Genomic DNA, 22,835 nt, shown 5'->3' with positions numbered 1-22,835 from the left:
TCTTTCTTAACTTTTGTATACTGTATTTTTATTGTATTTGCCCTGTACACCGCCCTGAGTCCTTCGGGAGAAGGGCGGTATAGAAATTAAATTATTATTATTATTCTTATTATTCTTATTCTTATATTTTATAATAATCATTTTATAATCAATTGCCTGAGTAGATGCTTTGAGTATATGGGGAAAAATACAAGGCTCAAATGGAGGGAGGGGGAGAACAGGAGTTACCATGGGGCCCAGTGTGAGTCACCATCTAGGAATTTTTTTTTAAGTACCTTCTGGTGCCTGGTACCCATGGCAGGTGTAGAAGATGGGAGACATCTCTCCTCTAGAACTGATAAGCATGTACATATATGGTCTGAGTAAACAGGATAGTAGGGGAGGGATCTTATTAGTATAATAAGATAGGAGCCTTGGTGGAGCAGTGGGCTAATGCCTCAAGTAACACCAGCTGCCTGCAATTAGTGCAGGTTCTCATCCCACCAGGCTCAAGGTTGACTCAGCCTTCCATCCTTCCGAGGTAGGTAAAATGAGGACCCAGATTGTTGGGGGCAATTAAGCTGACTTTGTAATAATGCCGCTTGGGGTGTGTGTGAAAGCCCTAACAAGCAGGCATATACATAGAATGAAGGCTACTGCTAAGCTTGTAAGCCGCCCTGAGTCTTCGGAGAAGGGCGGGATATAAATGGAATAAAAATAAAAATAAATAAATAAATAATGTAAGCAAACAGGACGCGGTGGCTCAGTGGGTTAGGACGCTGAGCTTGTTGATTGGAAGGTCGGCAGTTTGGCGGGTCGAATCCCGAGTGCCGCGTAACAGAGTGAGCGCCTGTTACTCGTCCCAGCTTCTGCCAACCTAGCAGTTCGAAAGCACGTAAAAATGCAAGTAGAAAAATAGGGACCACTACGGTGGGAAGGTAACAGCGTTCCGTGCGCCTTTGGCGTCTAGTCATGCCGGCCACATGACCACGGAGACGTCCTCGGACAAGCGCTGGCTCTTCGGCTTTGAAACGGAGATGAGCACTGGCGCCTAGAATCGGAAACGACTGGCACGTATGTGCGGAGGAACCTTTACCTTTACCTTTAAGGAGCAAACAGGGGCAGAGATAATGTATTCTGTTCAGGCGCTTCTGATAGATTGTAACCTCCAAAGCCTAAGCCAATGGGGCCATGGGGGAGGGAATGGGGCGTCGCGATAGGACGTATAATAATATGTGATTTTGGAATTTGGGGGTGTGGTTCAGTGCTTTAGCTACGTTGCATTGTTTGCCTTCCTGGATCCACCACGCTTTGCAAGCCGTTACTTTTTAGACTTTGTTGTGAAGTCGAATAAACTTTTTTTTCCCTTTCTATTTGTAAACTCAAACAGGGCGGATGTCAGTTTGCGTCTATTTTTGTGTCCACCTCCCCGCCGAACTGCAGAGTTTTTTCCCAACTGAGGAAAAGCCAGGGCCAAGTTAGGAAGCCCGGCTTTAATAACCAGACGGTCGTCAGGATGGTCGAAGCGAGTCGAGCGCGCGCGGGGGGGCTTTAAAAAGTGCAGAACTGCCAAAAGACTAAAGAGAGAGAGAGAGAGAGAGAAGAGGGCGGGGACAAAGCAAGGCAGAAGTTTCGTCTTCTTTTTTTCTTTGGAGAAGGTTATAAACATTTGGGGGAAGAGCAGCGCCGGCCAAGGAGGGGGGGAACGCGGAGCGCCCCGAGCTACAGCCCCCCCCCCCCACACCCAGCCCCGATCGTCGGAAGGAGTTGCCAAAGGGAGTTCGCGGCCCCTCCGCCTCTGCTCGGCCGCGGCTTTGTAGCAAAAGACCCTCGGAGGCTCCATGGATCGGCTGGGCCGGACGGCGCTGCTTTGCGCTCTGCTCGTTCTTCTTCTTCTCCCGCGGACTCTCGCTCAAGAGGAGCCGTCCTGCGGGTCCGCTTTCGACCTCTACTTCGTGCTGGACAAGTGAGTGGGAAAGCGGGGAGCATGCGTTGGCGGGAGTCCCGGGGTCCCTCCCCCCCTTTCTCTTTCTGGAGAGAGAGAGAGCATTGCGCCGTTTTACTCCGCTGCGATCTTGTGACCCACGCTTGGCAATCCGGTGGGAGAGAGAGAGAGAGAGAGAGAGAGAGGAGGGAGGGAGAGAGAGAGAAAGAGAGAGAGAGAGAGAGAAGAGAGAGAGAGAGAGAGAGAGAGGGAGGGGGGAGGGAGAGAGAGAGAGAGAGAGAGAGAGAGAGAGAGAGAGAGAGAGAGAGAGAGAGAGAGAGAAGGAGGAGGGAGGGGGGAGGGAGAGAGAGAGAGAGAAAGAGAGAGAGAGAGAAAGAGAGAGAGAGAGAGAAAGATCCAGCCCCCCCCCCCCGCTCTGCAAGATTTCCCGGGCACGGGTCGTTTGGAAACGGTCTTGGGGGCCCTTTGTGTTTGTGTGTGTGTGTGCGTGCGTGTTGCAGCTGTTCCAGGGGAGACTCTGGATGCCCCTCCCCCCCCTTTTATGCAGTCCCCGGGCTTTTATGAACTTGAGAAGAGGCGTAGTTCTATCTAAAGCGTGTTTGTAATTGTTCAAGGGCGAAGGGTAAAAGAGGTTTGCAGGCGCTTCGGTTGTACTTTTGCGGGGGAGGGAGGGGGGGGGAGAAAGGTTCGTTGCACCGAAGTCGAGCTTACGACTTCGACTTACGACCGCCACTGAGCCCAACCTTTCTGCGGGGAAGCGAGGCGCTTGTTAGCTTTGCCCACATTTGACGACTTTTCTTGACCCAGTGGTTTAGGGAAACCCCTTGCAGTTCACAAGTTAGTAACCCTGGTTGTTAAGCGAATCTGGCTTCCCCACTGATTTTGTTGTTGTTGTTGTTGCGGGTCAGAAGTCACGACGCCTGACCCTTGGGACACCGCAGCGGTCATAAATATGAGCCGAGTTCTCCAAGAATCTGAATTTTAACCACGTGATTATGGGGGGGGGGGGGATGCTGCATTTGTTTTCAGAGCCGCTGTAACTTTGAACAGTCGCTAAACGAACTGTTGTAAGTCAAAGAGTCAGGGGAAGAGACTTGAATTTGCAAGAATAAGGAGCTGGAAGGTTAGGGCAGTATCTGACGAAGATGAAGCCTGTGTAAATGACATGCATGCTTTGTGAACAGGCATAGGGGATGTAAGAGGAACGGTTGGGATGTTCCCTTTGTTTCTTAATGTCCCCTTTGTTCCTTCATGTGATTATTATGTAGACCAGTCCTTGAGAAGAGAGAAGAAGTCTCTTAATTGGGGATGTGATTGTGCTTGTTCTTTTGTGTGCAGCAAATAAGAAGAACTTGAGTGATTTGACAAGAGGCCGTTTGGTAGGATGTACAGATAGTCCTTGACTTAACAACCATGCATTTAGCCACCGTTCAAAGTTACAGTAGTGGGGGAAAAAAGACTTATGACTGGTCTCACACTTATGACTACTGTAGTATCCCCATGGAAATGTGATCAAAATTCAGGTGCTTGGCAGCTTTATGAGAGTTGCAGCATCCCAAAATTGTGTGACTGCTGTTTGCCACTTTCCTAGCCAGTTCCCAACAAGCAAAAAGCTATAAGGGAAGCCAAGTTTCCTTAATGACTGGATGGTTCATGTAATCACTGCCGTGATCTGCTTAACAACGATGGCGAAAAGGTTTTGAAACTGGATGCGACTCACTTAACAACTGCCTGGCTTAGCAATGGAAATTTTCATCCCAGTTGCAGTCATAAATCGAGGAGTATCTGTATGATGCAAGGCCATATATGTATACAAAAATTAGTGTATCAGAGACCAAGAATGGCACATTGAACAGGGAATGTGGATTGAATGATTGCAGTTACTGCAACCCATGGTGGGAAGCTAAAGTTGATGTGGTACGTTGTGTGTTAAAGAGAGAAATATAGAGACTTTTTATGACTTTTTATGCGTGGGGAAAAATGTCTGTTGAAAGAAACAAAACGAAAACGCCTTTTAAAACATGCCCACTTAGCTGTACTGTATGGAAGCAAGAGCGGGTATATCAGGAGAGCTATAAAAGCAATGCATGCAAATCGGGTGCTCAAGGGTGTGCAGTAAAACAAGAGATTTTTTCATAAAAGGCAAATATGGTGCTTTACTGTGAGATACCTTTCAAGGAAAAAAGTTCGCTAAGCAGTTGCATTATCTCTAACTAAACGTTGCCTGAAGAACAGCAATAAAAAAAATTGCACAAGCAGCTTTCAAAAATTCTGCCTCCAGTGCCAGAGTGGGGCTATATTAATAGCCAACAGTGAACTTCACTCAGGATCTCCGTGGCGTACAGATAGTCCTTGACTTGCAACCACAATTGTGCCTAAAATTTCTGTGGCTAAGCGAGACATTTGTTAAGTGAGTCTTGCCCTATTTTACGACCTTTCTTGCCACAGTTGTTAAGGGAAACACTGCTGTGGTTGAGTTAGTAACACGGTTGTTAAATGAGTCTGGCTTCCCTACTGACTTTGCTTGTCAGAAGGTCCCAAAGGAGGATTGCATGACCCCGGGACAGTGAAACCGTCATAAATAAGAGCCAGTCACCAAGCATCTGAATTTTGATCACATGACCATGGGGAAGCTGCAACTTTCCGCCCTTTCATCAGTGTGAAAAACGGTAATTAGTCACCTTTTTCAGTGCTTTTGTAACTTTGAACCGTAACTGAATGATTGTAAGTCAAGGATTCTCTGTATCTCAAGGACTATGTGGATAAAAACCATCTGACAGCCTCAGTTGGTGGATGTTCTCTCTTTAAATATGGATGGAAACTAATCAAGGAGAGAAGCAACTTAGAACTAAGGAGAAATTTCCTAACAGTTAGAACAATTAACCAGTGGAACAGCCTGCCTCCAGAAGTTGTGAATGCTCCAACAGTGGAAGTTTTTAAGAAGAGGCTGGACAAACATTTGTCTGAAATGGTGTAGGGTTTCCTGCCTGAGCCGTGGGTTGGACTAGAAGATCTCCAAAGTCCCTTCCATCATTGTCATCATCATTATTATTATCATTATTATCATTATTATTATTATTATTATTATTATTATTATTATTATTACTACTATTATTATTATTATTATTATTATTATTATTATTATTATTATTATTATTATTATTAATTGTTGCACAGTCAGCCAGATGTTCAGACTGGATTTGGCATTTTTGTCTACCTGTCAAGTCCTTACCAAAATGTGGATGTTTGATTCAATGGTATTACAGATATCGTTGCAGGATGGAAGCAGTTCCTAGTAAGGCCGCCTTTTGCAATTGACTAATGGCAAATTTGTCAATGCCATTGGTGTTCCAGTTGTTTTGGGATTGCACCCAAGGTACCTATTACTATTGGTACTACCTTGCTTGCCTTTGCCACAGTCGTTCTATTTCTATTTGTAGGTCTTTGTATTTTATCTTCTCCAGTTCTTTCTCTTCTCTTCTGCTGTCTCCAGGCAATCCACATCCACTATCCAGATTATTATTATTGTTATTATTAATGCCCAGATCAATCCTGCAAAGGGTTGTCTTGCTTTCCAGTCTCCTGATCCTCTTTGATGCCCAGCAGATACAGGGAGCTCTGAGTCTAAAACAAATATTTTTCTTATTTTTAAAAAGCCAGCAAGATACAGAGACCATGGTCCTTTTTGGCAACATCACTGTTTTGTCCCATAGTGAGATAACAATAGTTTTCGACAGTTTTCATTCTTGATCCCCTGCAAGTTTGAAAGTGGTTGCAGATACTTTTAGCTGATGCTTGCATTGCCAAAGGAGGATCTTGAAAATCAGCCCAAATAATAATGAAACAAGTGAGAGAAATATACTATGTGAACAGCCATTGCTTGTACAAGTACGGTACTGTGATAAGGTGACTTGTAACGTAAACAGGAATTTATTTTCTTTTGTGGATTCAATTGAAGTGGATAAGGAATTTTCTAGCATAAACCCCACCATTTGTGATTTAGATCCATGCCCTTCACAGTTCTTTGGATATTCGGAAGATGGGAAGGGGAAGGGGATATTTATTTATTTATTTGCATCCTGCCTTTATTATTTTTACAAGTAATTGAAGGTGGTGAACATATCCAACACATCCTCTTCCTCTTCCTCTTCCTGTTTCTTCCACAAAAACAACCCTGTGAGGTGGGCAGAGCTGAGAGAGAGAATAGACTAGAATAGATCTGGAAGGGACCTTGGAGGTCTTCTAGTCCAGCCCCCTGCTCAAGCAGGAGAACGTATACCATCTCACACAAGCGTCTGTCCAGTCTCTTCTTAAAAACCTTCAGTGATGGAACGCCCACGATTTCTGGACGCAAAGCTGTTCCACTGGTTAATTGTCCTCACTGTCAGGAAGCTTCTCCTTAATTCCAGGTTGCTTCTCTCTTTGGTCAGGTTCCAACCATTGTTTCTTGTCCTGCCCTCTGGAGAATAATGTGACCCCCTCTTCTTTGCGGAAGCCTCTCAAATACCGAAATACTGCTATCATGTCACCCCTATTTCTTCTTTTCTTTAGACTAGCCCAGGGGTAGGCAACCTTGGCTCTTTTATGACTCGTGGACTTCAGCTCCCAGAATTCCTGAGCCACCATGGCTCAGTTTGGAAACCTCTCCCTTTCCCCTCAGCATGGCTGGCTCAGGAATTCTGGGAGTTGAAGTCCACGAGTTATAAAGCGGCCTAGGCCTAGGCCAGGGGTAGGCAACCTTAGCTCTTTTACAACTCGTGGACTTCAACTCCCAGAATTCCTGAGCCAGCATGGCTCAGCTTGGAAACCTCTCCTTTTCCCCTCAGCATGGCTGGCTCAGGAATTCTGGGAGTTGAAGTCCACAAGTCATAAAAGAGCCTAGGCTGCTTTATGACTCATGGACTTCAACTCCCAGAATTCCTGAGCCAGCATGGCTCAGCTTGGAAACCTCTCCCTTTCCCCTCAGCATGGCTGGCTCAGGAATTCTGGGAGTTGAAGTCCATGAGTCATAAAAGAGCCAAGGTTGCGTACCCCTGGACTAGCCAAACCCAAGTCCCACAGCCGTTCTTTGTATGTTTTAGCCTCCAGGTCTTGGATCATCTTAGTTGCTCTTCTCTCAACTTTTAGAACTCAGTCTCCCTCTTTCTAGCCTGGTGTCTTAACCACTACACCAAACTGGCTCTCCTCAATGCCTCTTTGGTGGACATGTTGGTTCCTTTGTAGGAGTCATTGCACACTATTCTTTTAATTCACCTAGTTTGGATATCTGTCTGCCTGCTTCCAACCGCCCCCTTTTAGGAAACTATGTTGGGAGATGGTGGGAATTCAGTTACAGAATGTCATAGAAGAGATTAGCTAAGTCCTTTCAAACACACTTTTAAAATCAGGTCTAGGACAATTTGCCAGGGCCATCTCATCCCGGCCAACTCGCCACAATTGACTGGCCTTGGGCAATTTGCTACAGCCAACCTGCCGTGGGACAATTCGCCATGGCCAACACGTCGGAGGGTGGGGGAGGGCAACTTGCTGTGCAACAAAAGCGACATAATTTTGAAGAAATGGTGAAATAGAATCATTAGGAAAAGAATGCAAAAGGAGGGAGGAAATGAAATGCGAACGACAAAAATGAAAATATTTTTTTTCATAGTTTTAAATTAAATTGGGCAAGTTGTCCCACCGTGAATTGGCTGCCAGTTGTCCCGTGGTGAATTGGCTGTGGCGAATTGTCCCTTTCCGTTCAATGTCAGCATTCGGTCTGGGCATGGAACAGAAATAGTATTCCTGATTTTTGTGGATGACTTTTGTGGGAAACTGGTGGAAGGAGCACACCCCTCTTGGTTTTACTTCATTTCTCCATGCTGTTCAATACCCTTAATTATAACATCTTTCTGGGCCGTTGCAAGGATTAGAGGCACTGTTTTCAATAGCCCCATTCTTTCCGAAGCAAGAGGTGTCAATCATTTTAGGGGGAGGGGAATCAGACTGGGGAATTCTTCCTTGTGGGGTTTTTTCCCCCCCAGTCTTAGTTCACACTTTCTCTTTAACATCCACATGAAACCCCTGGGATTGATTTGGTTCAGGGTGAGGCATCATCAGTTCCCTAACGACACTTTAAAATGATAGAATTATAGAATTGGAAAGGAGGATGAAGAATATATAGAATATATAGAGTTGAAGTCCTCAAGTCTTAAAGTTGCCAAGGTTGAACACCCCTGATTTAAACAAAATTTAGGTGAGTATAACTTATACCAATTATTTTGGGCCTTGTTTTGGGGGGGCATGGAGAAATAGTTCTTGACCACACTCCTTTATGTACTTGAACATGGCTGTCCTGTCTCCTTGCCTTTTCTTTCCTTCAGAATCCCAAGTTTCTTCAACTTGCACTGTAGTCCCAAACTTTATTGTCTTCCTCTGCGGCCTCTTTAATCGGTCAATATTCTTCTGAAAAAGCAGCGCCCCAAGTAAGGTACGATTTTACCTGTGCCAAATACAGGTAGTGCTCAACTTAGGACCATACTTGAGCCCAAAATTTATATTGCTAAGTGAGAAATGTATTAAGCGAGTTTTGCCCCATTTTACGACTTTTCATGCCACATTTGTTAAGCGAATCACTGCCGTTATCCCAAAGATGCTTTTTCACGAAGCAACTGGACTTCCTTGTTTTTCTTTGAAGATGTTTCGCTTCTCATCCAAGAAGCTTCTTCAGCTCTGATTGGATGGTAGGGGAACGGAAGGATTTATTCTCCTTGCAGACAGCTGTCCATTCGCATTGTTTTAGCGAGTTGTTAAAGCTACCTGGAGGCTTATCTGTCTCTTCAGGATCATCTGAGTAGTGCAAAGGGGTATGGAGCCTTCTTGGAACTGCTGAAAGAACTGTGTTGTAGACTGGAGATAGTTGGTGTCGTATTCCCCCCCCCCCCCGCCACTGTTGAGAGAGGGCTGTTCAGTTTTGACACAGATTGCCTCTTTGACCCCTCTTTCAAAATTGAACAGCCCTCTCTCAATGGGGGGGGGGGAATCCGACATCATTTCCCCATTGACTGTGCTTGTCAGAAAGTCCCAAAAGGGGATCACAATGATCCTGGAACGCTACAACCATCATAAATGTGAGTCAGTTGTCAAGCATCTGAATGTAAATCATGTGTCATGTGTCTTGTTCCTCCCAGTTCAGTCTTCCAAGTGTTTCCCAAACCTCTCAGTCTTGTGTCATCATAACATTTTATTAAACAGCTCATTAATTCCATCATCTAGATCAGTAATTACAAATCTCTGCCCACAAGACCCATCTCTGCATAAAACCACAGGTTGCTGATGTTCAGCTTGACCTAGGATCATAAGTGATGACACTCTGAATTCAGTAGTGTTCTGATACTGTAATTGTAATTTCGTTTTCCTTTGGGGAGGTGTTCGTTTATTACTTCAAATATTAAATACTATAGTTACTTGATGGTTACCAATCACTTTCAACTGAGGGCTAACATACACCTCTAAATAGTACAATTAGATAAGGCAATAATGTAGATAGTTCTTGACTTACAACCATAATTGGACCTGAAATTACAGTTGTAATTCATGCTGGTCATTAAGCAGGTCACTATGTGATCATGCCTGATTTTATGACCTTTTTTTGCAGCAGTCTTTAAAGGATCATTGCAGTCATTAAATGAATATTGTGGTTGTTAAAGGAATGTAGCCGTTGTTAAGTAAATCTGTTGTCTGCAATGGGGGTTTTGTGTCAGAAACCAGAAATTAACACCAGATTCTAGCAAAAGAGTTGTAAATTGTGGTAACCACAGGATGCTATAAACAGCTGTGAATGTGGGCTGGTTGCTGAGCATCCAAAATATGATCTTGTGTCCTCAAGGTGTGTGTGTGGGGGGGTTTGTGTGTGTGTGTGTGTGTGATGGAACTTTGAATTCAGGTTGTAAGTATCCCAGTGAGGACTGTTGTAACTTCAGGCCCTCATTATGTGACCGATCATAAGTCAGGGACTACCTGTAGCAGGAAAGTCTGAATCAAACTTGAAAAGAGTGTTTCAAGGACGTATTTTAAGAAATATGACTGTTTATTGGCACGTAATGAAATTTTGGCTTTTTTTTTTGTAGATCAGGGAGCGTAACAACACACTGGTCAGAAATTGTTGAATTTGTGAAGCAGTTAACAGAAAGATTTGTGAGGTAAGTTGTCAAATGAGTTGTTGTTGTTGTTAGCTGCGAAGTCGTGTCCGACCCATCGCGACCCCATGGACACCGTTCCTCCAGGCCTTCCTGTCCTCTACCATCTTCTGGAATCCATTTAAGCTCACGCCTACTGCTTCAGTGACTCCATCCAGCCACCTCATTCTCTGTCGAATGAGTTAGAAAGAACTATATTTCCTTTTTTTCTGGTAACTATTTTGTCTAATTTCCTGTTTTCCCTGGAGACTATGAATACCGGTAGTTTCATAGATTGCAAATGGGTTTGAAACTAGGCCTGGCTTGTTCTTAACAACATAAGAATGTATGTTTTGTTGGTCAAGTTGAAAAAAAAGTTGGGAGCCTGTTTAGATCAGATTTCCAACACTTACTAAGAATATCTCTAGAAATGTCCAGTAAGAGTGGAATTTGAGCCTGCATTATAGGATATCAAATACAATTCTGACCAAAATGACTGCCACTGAGCAAAAAAATAAATAAATTGGAGGACAGGAAGAGGTTAAAAATATATTAAGATTAAAAAAAAATACTATTTATCAGAATGTAAAAATGAGTTGTTTTAAATCAGTCCTGTGGCAAAAAAGGAGAACAAAAACAGGAAATAGATTTTGGGTTTCTTAGTTTTCCTTCCCACTTTTCCTTCTCTTTTTCACTATACAATTATACTTTTTCAGGAAAGCAGCTGTTGGACATCAAGCATTTATTGTTTTCTATAGTTTTCTGACGTCTTCCCAAGGCTGTTACACAAATGTATGCAACATCTGCCTTATTATGGCAGCATGATTTTGATCTTTTGTGCTACTCAGACAAAAATTGATTATTTTTAAAAGTATAGACTACACTTAAGTCTAGTTAAACACGGGATCCTTTTGAGTCCTGGAAGCAATTGCATAGACATTACTGCACTTAATTGTTTCCTATGGAAAAATACAGTACAGTTAGGCAATTGTTTTTGACCAGCTAGTGTAAAATCATGTGGAATAGGAATCTTAATTGCAGCGCATCCATCTTCATAGGGCAGAAAACAAGGCCTCTATAGAATAAGGAAAGCAATTTGATTGGATTCTCTTTCCTGGGATAATGTAAGTTAATAAAAAGAGTAATTGGTAGAGGCCATGGGATCTGGAATTTCAGTTACTGGCAGTAGAGATGTTTGTTCCTTCCAAAAATGATCTGATTGCCCATTCCTAAGCCTTTTGGTCACTCTTGATTTCGACAAGAACTCCACCCTTTCATTTCTAAACTGACTGGAACAAAAACGAATTTGTGGAATCATTGGTTGAATAATTCTTAACAGCTTTTAGAGGCTGTTTTCGTTGTCCCTCCACTCCTGTTCTTCCTTTAAGGGAAAAGCAGACTGTTCCATGGTTGACAAATGCTGTTCCGTGCAGCATATGGTGCAAATTCTGAGCAGGTTTCATTATGAGAATTAGATCACTGCAGTACGAGTTGTACATCTGTTCTCCATTTTTTTTTCTGGGCCTGATCGACCAAGGCCTGAAGTTACAACATAACACACGTTTGATTTCTTTTTAAGAGCTTCAAACCTGCGGTGAGGATATTTAAAAAACAATGGGAACGTATGCTTATGAATTTCTCCCAGAATGGAATTCCTTGATGGTGGGATTAAAAAAAATAATCAAACATACAAAAGGGTTAAAAAAAAGTATTTGGCAACGATGTGGTCTATCTTTAGACAAAGAAAAATCTACTGAGGAAAATGCTTGAGATGGCTCAGATTAAATAATAACCAGCAGACACAAAACAGCCCACTTTGTGTGATAATAGTCTCTGCTTCATATTTCATGACAACTTGTGAGACAGATGCTTGATGTGGTCTTTCTGGACCTTCCTGGGCTGTAACATGACCTTACACCCTCATGCAAATTGTAGGACGTATGCATTGTACAAAGGCAGCTCTGAGGTGATCCTTCACAATTTCTAGGAAAAATATATCTCTGCCGAATGGATTTATTTGTGTTTTACACAAGGAGAAACAACATAGAGGTTGTGGACGACTTAACAACCATAACTGAGACCAGAATTTCTGTTGTTAAGCAAGGTGGTTGTTAAATGAGTCCTCCTCAAGTCCCACAATCTTTACAGCTGTGATTCGCTTAACAACCTTGTTTGCCATGGTTGTTAAGTGGATCACTGAGGTTGTTAAGGGAATCTGGCTTCCCACTGACTTTGCTTGTGGGAAGCTGGCTGGGAAGGTCACAAATGGTGATCCCATGACCCCACGGTGCTGCAACTGTCATAAATACATGTTGGTTGCCAAGGGACTGAATTTTGACTGTGTAATTGGAGGGATTACACAGCAGGGGATTGGACTAGAAGACCTCGAAGGTCCCTTCCAACTCTTATTCTATTCTATTCTATTCTATTCTATTCTATTCTATTCTATTCTATTCCATTCCATTCCATTCCATTCCATTCCATTCCATTCCATTCCATTCCATTCCATTCCATTCCATTCCTTTGGGATGCTGCAGCATTTGTAATTGTGAGGACCAGTTGTAAATCACTTTTTTGAGTGCTGTTGTAACTTCCAATGGTCACTAAATGAATGGCTTTATAGTGAATAGGATTTCAAGAGATCAAAGATCAGCACTGGTGAGGCCACACTTGTAATACTGTGTCCAGTTCTGGTCACTATGATACACAAAGATGTTGAGATCCTTGAAAGAATACAGAGAATAATAACAAAAATGATTAGGGGACTGGAGGCTAAACCCATATGATGAATGATAATGAAAAGAAGAACTAGATAGAGGTGATATGATAAACCTCTTCCAGTACTTCAGGGGCTGTTACAGAGAAAAGTTAACATTTTTCTCCAAAGCATCTGAGGGCAGGACAAGAAGTAATGAGTGGAAGATCATTAAAAAGAGATCCAATCTAGAATTAAGCAGAAATTTGCCTGACAGTGAGAACAATTAATCAGTGGAATGGCTTGCCTCAGGAAGTTGTGGTTGTTTCATTTCTGGAGGTTTTCAAGAAGAGATTGGACCACCATTTGTCTGAAATGGTATAGGGCAGGGGTAGGCAACCTCGGCTCTTTTATGACTCGTGGACTTCAACTCCCAGAATTCCTGAGTCAACTGACTCAGGAATTCTGGGAGTTGAAGTCCACGAGTCATAAAAGAGCCGAGGTTGCCTACCCCTGCTATAGGGTCTCCTGCTTGATTAGGGAATTGGACTAGAAGGCCTCCAAAATCCCTTCCAACTGTATGTTCTAATATCCCCCCAGGTTTTAGAATCATAGACAACTTTGTTTTGGACATTGTTATAAGGATTGGAGCTTGTTCAGTTTGGCCTTTGAGTGGAAAACTCATTCCAGTGTTTGGTCTCAAATGTGCACATTATACCTCATCATTTCCTACCAATGGACAGCAGTCACAAAAGCAATTTTAGTCCTTTGATTGGTCCCATAATTGCTTCTATGGGCCAAAACTGAATAGACACAAACACAATGGTCTAAACCAGACATGTCAAACTCGCGACATCATGCGACGTCGCGCGACGTATCAGAACTTTTTCCCATTGCCGGCAATGGGATGGGCGCGGTTTCTCTGTGACGCTCCAGCTCGCGGGCCGGCAGTTTGACACCCCGGTCTAAACTCTTAAAACAGCAGCTTGATTACTAAGAACTGGTTTGTTTGATCCAGAATGTGAATTGAGCAAAATCAAGCAGATCCAATATAAGAGAATATCTGTAATTGAGGACTTAACTGTGCAGCTTTTGTGTTCTCTGACCTGGTTACTTACAGACATTTCACTACCCAACTAGGCAACATCATCAGTTGAATAATGAAATGTCTGCAGGCAAACGACCAAGCTTAGAGAATAGCACCAAATCTAGCCCTATTTATTCTGTTTTCAGGATAAAGCTCTTAGGTGAAATATATAATTGCCAACCGACATATTATGTGCTGGATATCAGATAGTTCTCTGTGTGTACAGCTGTCATTGAGGTCAAATTAAAGAATCCTTGAAATGTTCTGGCTTATATGGCTGAGGTTAATGATTTTCTTTCTTATCTTTAAAAGCCCACGGATGAGAATATCCTTCATAGTGTTTTCCATGCAAGCAACTGTGATTCTGCCGTTAACAGAAGATAGGTAAGTAAATGTCGGCATTGCCAGTTTTTAGATACTTTTTAAAAAATCAACAGAACTGCAAACATTTCCAGCAATTAAAATTATACAATTGTAATAATTGGGTAAGTAGCATTAGGTCTGATTCAGACCCTCTTGGTGATTATCTGTTTTCCTGACACACGCATGGTCATGTTGAATTGCTATTTTGAATATCTCCTTAAGGGCATTTAAAGTCAGATGCAAATCCTCTGGCTCAGAATCATATCTAGTTAGCCCTCTAGATCAGGGGTCTTCAAACCTGGCCCTTTTATGACTTGTGGACTTCAACTCCCAGAATTCCTCAGCCAGACACGCTGACTGAGGAATTCTGGGAGTTGAAGTCCACAAGTTATAAAAGGGCCAAGTTTGAAGGCCCCTGCTCTAGATGCTGAGTCACGTAGAAGTTGCTAATGTATTAATTGGGAGAGAGCCACGTGCCTTCTCAAATTTGACATCAAGAATGAAGGACTTGGCGCGATGAGCATTAAGTACGGTTTGGAAGGAAGACAACCAGCATGATAACTGTGAGGGATAAAAATGTGCCTTTGCTGAAAGACAGAGGTGTTAGATGCTTCTGCATATGTTCCACTGAGATGTTCTATTTTGTGACTGTGAAGCAGCCTCCAAGTTGCCATCAACGGATTGTCTTCCTCTGCTTTTGTCTTGAATTTCACAAACCTTCCAGATTTCACTCGGTTATTTTAAGGTAGCCAACTCTTCAGGAGTTGTGTGTTTGCTTTTGCTCTAGCAAACCATCACCTTATTCAACTGTGCAAATATCTGCTTTTATTGTTAAATATGTTTTGATGTGTACACAATTACTTCCAGCGAGGAAGAAAGGATTCAGAATTGAGAGGGGTATTGGGGGGGGGGCGAAAAGCTTCATGTTCAGGAAAGAATTAAAAAAACGGGCATCCGCCGCGGAGGGTGAAGAAACATACCCGGTGACATCATGATACAAACTCTGTACTGCATGCCCTTGTGTTCAGTGTCAAGACATTGCAACACACGTTTCATCATTTTTATTTTTGCCATTGCAGTTTCTATTTTTGCCTTTGCAACATGAAAGAAATAGTATATTTTATTTTACGATGTTCTGCTAAACCTGTATGTTTCCATCACTTGCAGTATAACGTATCTTTTCCTCTAGACCAGGGGTCTTCAAACGGCCCTTTTATGACTTGTGGACTTCAACTCCCAGAATTCCTCAGCCAGTCTTCAAACTTGGCCCTTTTATGACTTGTGGACTTCAACTCCCAGAATTCCTCAGCCAGTCTTCAAACTTGGCCCTTTTATGACTTGTGGACTTCAACTCCCAGAATTCCTCAGCCAGTCTTCAAACTTGGCCCTTTTATGACTTGTGGACTTCAACTCCCAGAATTCCTCAGCCAGTCTTCAAACTTGGCCCTTTTATGACTTGTGGACTTCAACTCCCAGAATTCCTCAGCCAGTAAGCCTGGCTGAGGAATTCTAGGAGTTGAAGTCCACAAGTCATAAAAGGGCCCAGTAAGCCTGGCTGAGGAATTCTAGGAGTTGAAGTCCACAAGTCATAAAAGGGCCCAGTAAGCCTGGCTGAGGAATTCTGGGAGTTGAAGTCCACAAGTCATAAAAGGGCCCAGTAAGCCTGGCTGAGGAATTCTGGGAGTTGAAGTCCACAAGTCATAAAAGGGCCCAGTAAGCCTGGCTGAGGAATTCTGGGAGTTGAAGTCCACAAGTCATAAAAGGGCCCAGTAAGCCTGGCTGAGGAATTCTGGGAGTTGAACTCCACGAGTCATAAAAGGGCCCAGTAAGCCTGGCTGAGGAATTCTGGGAGTTGAAGTCCACAAGTCATAAAAGGGCCCAGTAAGCCTGGCTGAGGAATTCTGGGAGTTGAAGTCCACAAGTCATAAAAGGGCCCAGTAAGCCTGGCTGAGGAATTCTGGGAGTTGAACTCCACGAGTCATAAAAGGGCCCAGTAAGCCTGGCTGAGGAATTCTGGGAGTTGAAGTCCACGAGTCATAAAAGGGCCAAGTTTGAAGACCCCTGCTGAGAGTTTATCAGAGATGTTCTTCAGTTCTGAAGAAGCTTCTTGGATGAGAAGTGAAATGTTTTCTAAGAAAAAAACCCAAGAAAGTCCAGTTGGTTTTTTGGGGGGAAAAAAGATAAAGCATTTTTGGGACTTCCTCCTATTTTCCCCCCAACAAGAACCCTGTGAAGTGGGTTGAATTGAGAGAAAATGACTGGCCCAAAGTCACCCAGTTGACTTTCATAATTAAGGCAGGACTTGAACTCATAGTCTCCTGCTTTCTAACCTTGTAGTATCTCAAGATATTACATCAAAGTTGAATCAAGTCATCGCCAAGTTCTTTAAGTATATTAAGGTGCAATCAATGTGTCTTGGGAGATTTTAGTTCATTTAAAGTAAAGAGCTATTTTCTAGAATATTTTCACTTTTCTCTTTTCCTCTGCGAGTTTTAATCCGACCCCTTCGTCTGGTTTTACCCGATTCCCCAATGAAACACATTTCCACTTGTTGGAGAAGATTTAGAGCAAAGTGGGAGTTGACTTTTTCTCTGTTAGTATCATAATATTCTGTGTTTATTGAGCTTCTGGCATATTGATTTTCTCTCTTCCTTTTTTTGGAACGTATTGAAATAGGTTCTTCTCATTCGACCTCTCACCCCATATCATTCTCAGCTTTAGCTTTCTTGCCAATCTTCAGTTCTGATCTAAAGTTGGTTTTGATCTACCTGTACGTTTTTTGTGACCTCTCACTTTTCCCCCCACACTTGTTTCTTCTTTAAAAGGACCGTTCCTGCTGAAGTAGAATCCAAATGCCTTCAGAAAAATATATATCTTTCCTCATTAGTCTTTTTCGATTCAGAGAATCTTAGCAGTCACGATACAATTCTGTGCTTGTATCTCAAACTAAGAAAAATCATAACAGAAGTAACCAATGTGGAACTTCACCGTTCAAAACATAGTGAATGTTCACGATCAGCTTAGAGGTTCAGTCTGGGAGGAACCATCTTGGAGTTAAGAGAACTGATAGGTGAATGAAAAGAACACAGCAGGAAGGAGTGTCTCTGGGTGCCTACCACCTCAGAAAATATGGGTGTTGCAAAATTGAGCTTTATTGATTGTTTAAAGCAGGGGTATCAAACTCAATTTCATTGAGGGCCACATCAGCATTGCGGTTACCCTCGGGGCCGGGTGGGTATGGCCAGGGTGGGCGTGGCCTACTGGGTGGGCGTGGCTAGAGTGCGTATGGCCTACTGGGTGGGCGTGGCCAGCTCTACATCGTTCACATCAAGGCTGCCTATGGGGGCCTGGGCAGGAGTGGGAAAGATCTGAGGGTCTCTGGCAGAAGGAGGGTCTCTGGGCCAGGGCCAAGGCAGTGGGGGCCGTTCCCTCACTGTTTCCAGGATGGCTTCGCGGGCCACATGAAACCACTTTGCGGGCCGGATCCGGCCCCCGGGCCTTGTGTTTGACATGTCTGGTTTAAAGTATGATAAGCAACTCTTTCTTCTTTTCTTTCACTCAAGCAGCAGCCTCCATTGCTGGTCCTCCACCTTCTTCACCACTGCCACCATCACCCCCTCTCCCTCTCTCTCTCCTCCTCCTCCTCCTCCTCCTCCTCCTCTTCCTCCTCTCTTTCCCCCCTCCTCCTCTTCTAGAATATTCCAACCCAGATGGTAATGTCCTCTTTTTCTTTCTGTGGAAGCCACTGTGTTTTCTTTTTGTAATCGTTGGGCTCCACAGCTGAAATAGGGCTGCAGGTGTCAAAAAGTGCTGGGAGGTCTTGGTTCTGTGCTGGATAAATACTGATTGTACAAGAGCTATTTTTTGCATTGCAAAATCTGGTTTGGGGGGAAAAAATAAAAAAGAAAAAGAAAGCAACCCTGGAACTTGATTTGTCATTTGTTTCTTGGCAGCAGAACTGCCGGAGCCTGCGGACAGTCTGCCAGACATCCCCTGGCAACCAGAGAGCGTCTGCTTTGTAATCTGCATTCGTACATAATCAGTTTCAGGTTGTTTTCAATAGACGCCGAGTGTAAAATATTTTGGATTAAACAGATTGCACTGACTTTATGTAACTTGTTCAGCTGCCATCTATAGCGCACAGCATGTCTTCGGTGGCAACCAGAACTGGTAGTACAGATTTAAATGGATTGTGTAAGGGGTTTCCCCCCCTCCCCTCTTAGTCTACTTTTTCAGCTGTGGGTGAGAGGGATGAAATGGAGAGTGATTCGGAAATTCGAAGTCCGCAGATTTCTCTATATCTTATTTATATGTCACATTTCTATGCCGCTTACAACAACAAGCCTTGGTGGAGCAGTGGGCTAATGCCTCCTTAAGTAACACCAGCTGCCTGCAATTAGTGCAGGTTCGCATCCCACCAGGCTCAAGGTTGACTCAGCCTTCCATCCTTCCCAGGTAGGTAAAATGAGGACCCAGATTGTTGGGGGCAATAAGCTGACTTTGTAATAATGCCGCCTGAGATGGGGCCGAAAGCCCTAATAAGCAGGCATATACATAGAATGAAGGCTATTGCTAAGCACATTGATTTGTGCTTTAAATTGTAAGCCGCCCTGAGTCTTCGGAGAAGGGCGGGATATAAATGGGATTAAAATTAAAAAAAAATTAAAAACATAAACATAACAATATATATAAAACATTGAAATGATAAACATTAGCATTATAGTGAACACAGATAGCTGAAGGAAGGAATTGTAGGAGAAGAGCAGGCAGAACTGAGGCCGGAGTTAAGCATGTCATAAGCTTGCTGGAGAAGACTCCTGCAAGTCCCTTGGACTGCAAGGCGATCAAACCGGTCAGTCCTAGAGGAGATCAACCCCGACTGCTCTTTAGAAGGGCCAGATCCTGAAGTTGAAACTCAAATACTTTGGCCACCTAATGAGAAGGAAGGACTCACTGGAGAAGAGCCTAATGAGGTGGCTGGATGGAGTCACTGAAGCAGTAGGCGTGAGCTTAAATGGACTCCAGAAGATGGTAGAGGACAGGAAGGCCTGGAGGAACGTTGTCCATGGGGTCGCGATGGGTCGGACACAACTTTGCAACTAACAACAACAACAAAGCTTAGAATCCTTGCATTGCCACAAAGGGTCCAAGTCCGACCCCTCTGGCATTTTGTTGACCCTTATCTGCTGCCAATTTAGTGCCGAACTTTAATTGACTAGATACTTGTGTATAAGCTTGAGCAATAAATCTTCTGACCTGGAATTTAACATGTCCCGATTATTTGTACCTGACACTTATAGGCCAGATTCACCATGGACAACGAATTTGTTTAGGTGTAGCCGTAGAAAGCAAGACGTTTAGGATTCTGGAGTGAATACTTTTGACTAGAAGAAAACTGTATTTACAAAGCTTTTGTCTCCAATGATCTGTTCAAGCTACTAGGAGTTGAGTTAACTCCAGTAATTTTGGTGTCTTTAATAAACTTTTTTCATGATTTTCCCCTTATTTTTAGGCAAAAAATTCAGAGAGGCATTGAAGATTTACAAAACGTTAAGCCGGGAGGTGAAACGTATATGCACGAAGGACTAGAAAAAGTAAGTTCCTTGCATTTTCTGCAATTGGAGATGCAGTGTAGTTCATTGCTGTTGGAGAACTTTCAACTTTTTGAATCATTTTTTGGCATTTTTTAAAAAAAATTGGTAGTATTTCTAACCTGCTTCACTCCAAAAGAATTCTGGGCAGCATACAGGATGATGATGATTCTGCCCTGAAAAGTTCTTTTACAAATAATACAAATACACACATGGATAAACACACAAAGAACTGTGACTCATAGAGCAGAAAAACAGAGTTGATAGGTACCTTGGAGATCTTCTAGTCCAAACCCATGCTCAAGTAGGAAACCCTATATCATTTCAGACAAATGGCTGTCTTAATATTTTTTAAAAAACATCGAGTGTTGGAGCACCCACAACTTCTGGAGGCAGGTTGTTCCACAGATTGTTCTCACTGTCAGGAAATTTCTTCTTACTTCTAGATCGCTTTTCTCCTTGATTAGTTTCCATCCATTGCTTCTTGTTCTGCCTTCAGGTGGTTTGTAGTATACGTTGACCCCCTCTTCTTTGTGGCAGCCCCTCAGATAGTGGGGACACTGCTATCATGTCACCCCTCATCCTTCTTTTCATTAAACTAGACAAACCCAATTCCTGCAACCATTCTTCATATGTTTTAGCCTTCGGTCTCCTAATCCTCTTTGTTGCTCTTCTCTGCACTCTTTCTAGAGTCTCAACATCTTTTTTATATGGTGGTGGCCAAAACTGGATTTAAGAGCTAAGCAGATTGTTTCAGGATCTAGAAATGGAAGATAAAATTATGACATAATGCCTTTGGGAGGAGACATCTTCTACCAGGGCACCTAACTAAGAAGAAACTAAAATGATCACTCTATGAATTGAAGAAAGATTTCATTGCTGACTACAGTAAAAGCAAAAGCTTTCCCTAAATGGATTGTGGTGTTAGCGATGGGAGTGAAAACCACTTTATTAACAGGATTCAGTCCAATATTGTAATGGACTGTGAAAATAACTCCAAGGAACAGGAGGAAGAACCACAACCAAGACATTGGTTAGAAAAAAGAGATTTGAGTCCCTGGCAGAAATGTAATTTGAGAACTGTCCCTGGTTCTCACAAAGATACTGTACAGTGAAGAAGGGGGAAAGCACACTCTGTTATTGTAATAATCCTATAATAAAAGTAATACAAGTTGTCCTTGACTTACAACCATTTGTTTGGTGACAGTTCAAAGTTGCAACGGCACTGAAAAAAGTGACTTATGACCATTTCTCACACAACTTTTGTAGCATCCCTGCTGTCACATGATCAAACTTTGGACGCTTGGCAACTGGCGTATACTTATGATGGTTGTAGTGTCCCGGGGTCATGTGATCCCCTTTTGCAACCTTCTGACAAGCGAAGTCAGTGTTGCTAAGTGAGATAGTAGTTAAGTGAGTGTTGCCTCATGTCGCAACCTTTCTTACCACATTTGTTAAATGAACCACTGCTGTGATTAATCTAGTAACACAGTTGTTAAGTGAATCTGGCTTCCCCATTGACTTTGCTTGTCAGAAAGTCACCAGAGATGATCACATGACCTCGGGATGCTGCAACCATCATAAATATGAGTCAGTTGTCAAGCATCTTGAATTTTGATGAGGATGTCACAATTTCTGTAAGTGTGAAAAAAAATCATGTCACTTTTTTCAGTGCCATTGTAACTTCAAACCATCACTAAACAAACTGTTGTAAGTTGAGAACTTCCTGTATATCAGGGGTCCCCAACCCCTGGTCCGTGGACTGGTACTGGACCGCGGTATGCCAGCAACCAGTCCACACAAACAAGCAAAGCCCCATCTGTGGGATGCAGGCAGCACACAAAACCACGCACCCTCCGGTCCACGGAAAAACCTGTTGTGATGGAACCGGTCCCTGGTGCCCAAAGGGTTGGGGACCTCTGCTGTATATCATTCACACTGACATTAAACAAAAATTTGGGTGCCACTTGATCAACTCTTATCTCATTATGATTCACCATTTTTATGCTCCATTTCTTGCTCGTCTCCACTTCCAAATGCAATTGTAAGAGCACAAATTCTTTTGTTTTTCCAGGCAAATGATCAGATTGCAAAAGCAAAAGGGTCCAGTAGTGTAATCATTGCCTTGACAGATGGAAAGTTGGAAGGTTTGATTCCACTGTATGCGGAAAAAGAGGTGAGGGTTGAAGTGCAACGGCGGTTCCTGTTGAGTTCAACGTTTGCATATATATGTTATTTTTTTGGCAAATGTAGACATAATTCATCTTCCCCCCCATTCTCTCTACTACAGGCAAAAAATGCCAGGTCCATGGGAGCCAGAGTTTATTGCGTTGGAGTCCTCAATTTTAATCAAGAACAGGTAGGGACCCCTGCCTTGGAAATTTGAGAGTCTGCATATCAAAATAAAAAAAAATCTGGCAAAGGTGCTTTCTTATTTGAGAAATTTCCTTGGACGAAGAAACCCAAACTCATTGGTAGCCTCACATTGCAATGAACAAGGACGTGCATTCAATTTCACAACTACTATGATTATTGGCCGAGCAGGGTCAAAAATAGGCAGAGAAATGATTGAAGCCTGGGAAATGGGCCCCTTGACAGTCAATAGGAGTGCTAAATTATCACCAGCCTATCAGATACCTAGGAGCCAAGGGCGCAGTGGCACAAGGAAACAACAATCAACAATGTAGTAGGCAGCTATTAACATCCTAATTAACCACTAAAAGCTACATACAACCAGGAATTATACAAATTATACAAATACAATGGAGAGAGAGAGAAAGAGAGAGAGAGGGAAGGAGGGAAGGAGGTTTTCTGATGATGGGCTCCAATATAAAACTGAGCAGCTTTGAAAAATAAACATTTGGTCCCAGTGACTGATTCAGACCCGCAACTAGCCCATCCCTCTGTTATACATTCAGTGTAAGGTGTAGTTTGACCCTTAGCCTGAAGCTCCTGTTTCTGCTAAATTGGATCATTCAAGAGTGTTCTGTTTGGTTGGCTGCTCTTTGGTGCTTTGGATAAT

General features: G+C 43.0%; 1 protein-coding gene across 1 annotated transcript in view; it reads left to right on the top strand.

Annotated features, from left to right (window-relative positions):
• The first annotated feature begins 1,648 nt into the window (after positions 1-1,648).
• Positions 1,649-22,835, top strand: part of ANTXR2 (ANTXR cell adhesion molecule 2) — a 151,175-nt gene continuing 129,988 nt past the window's right edge. The window contains exons 1-6 of the mRNA XM_081332803.1: positions 1,649-1,945; positions 10,030-10,101; positions 14,172-14,243; positions 19,735-19,816; positions 21,888-21,989; positions 22,104-22,172. Of these exons, the coding sequence (XP_081188929.1) occupies positions 1,821-1,945; positions 10,030-10,101; positions 14,172-14,243; positions 19,735-19,816; positions 21,888-21,989; positions 22,104-22,172 (522 nt within the window). The 5' untranslated portion in view covers positions 1,649-1,820. The remainder of the gene's footprint in view (positions 1,946-10,029; positions 10,102-14,171; positions 14,244-19,734; positions 19,817-21,887; positions 21,990-22,103; positions 22,173-22,835) is intronic.

Source organism: Vipera berus (assembly GCF_964194415.1).
Source record: "Vipera berus genome assembly, chromosome: 7".
In the NCBI taxonomy this organism is placed as follows: domain Eukaryota; kingdom Metazoa; phylum Chordata; class Lepidosauria; order Squamata; family Viperidae; genus Vipera; species Vipera berus.
The sequence above is the reverse complement of the archived record's forward strand: the minus strand, read 5'-3'. Positions and strand labels throughout refer to the sequence as shown.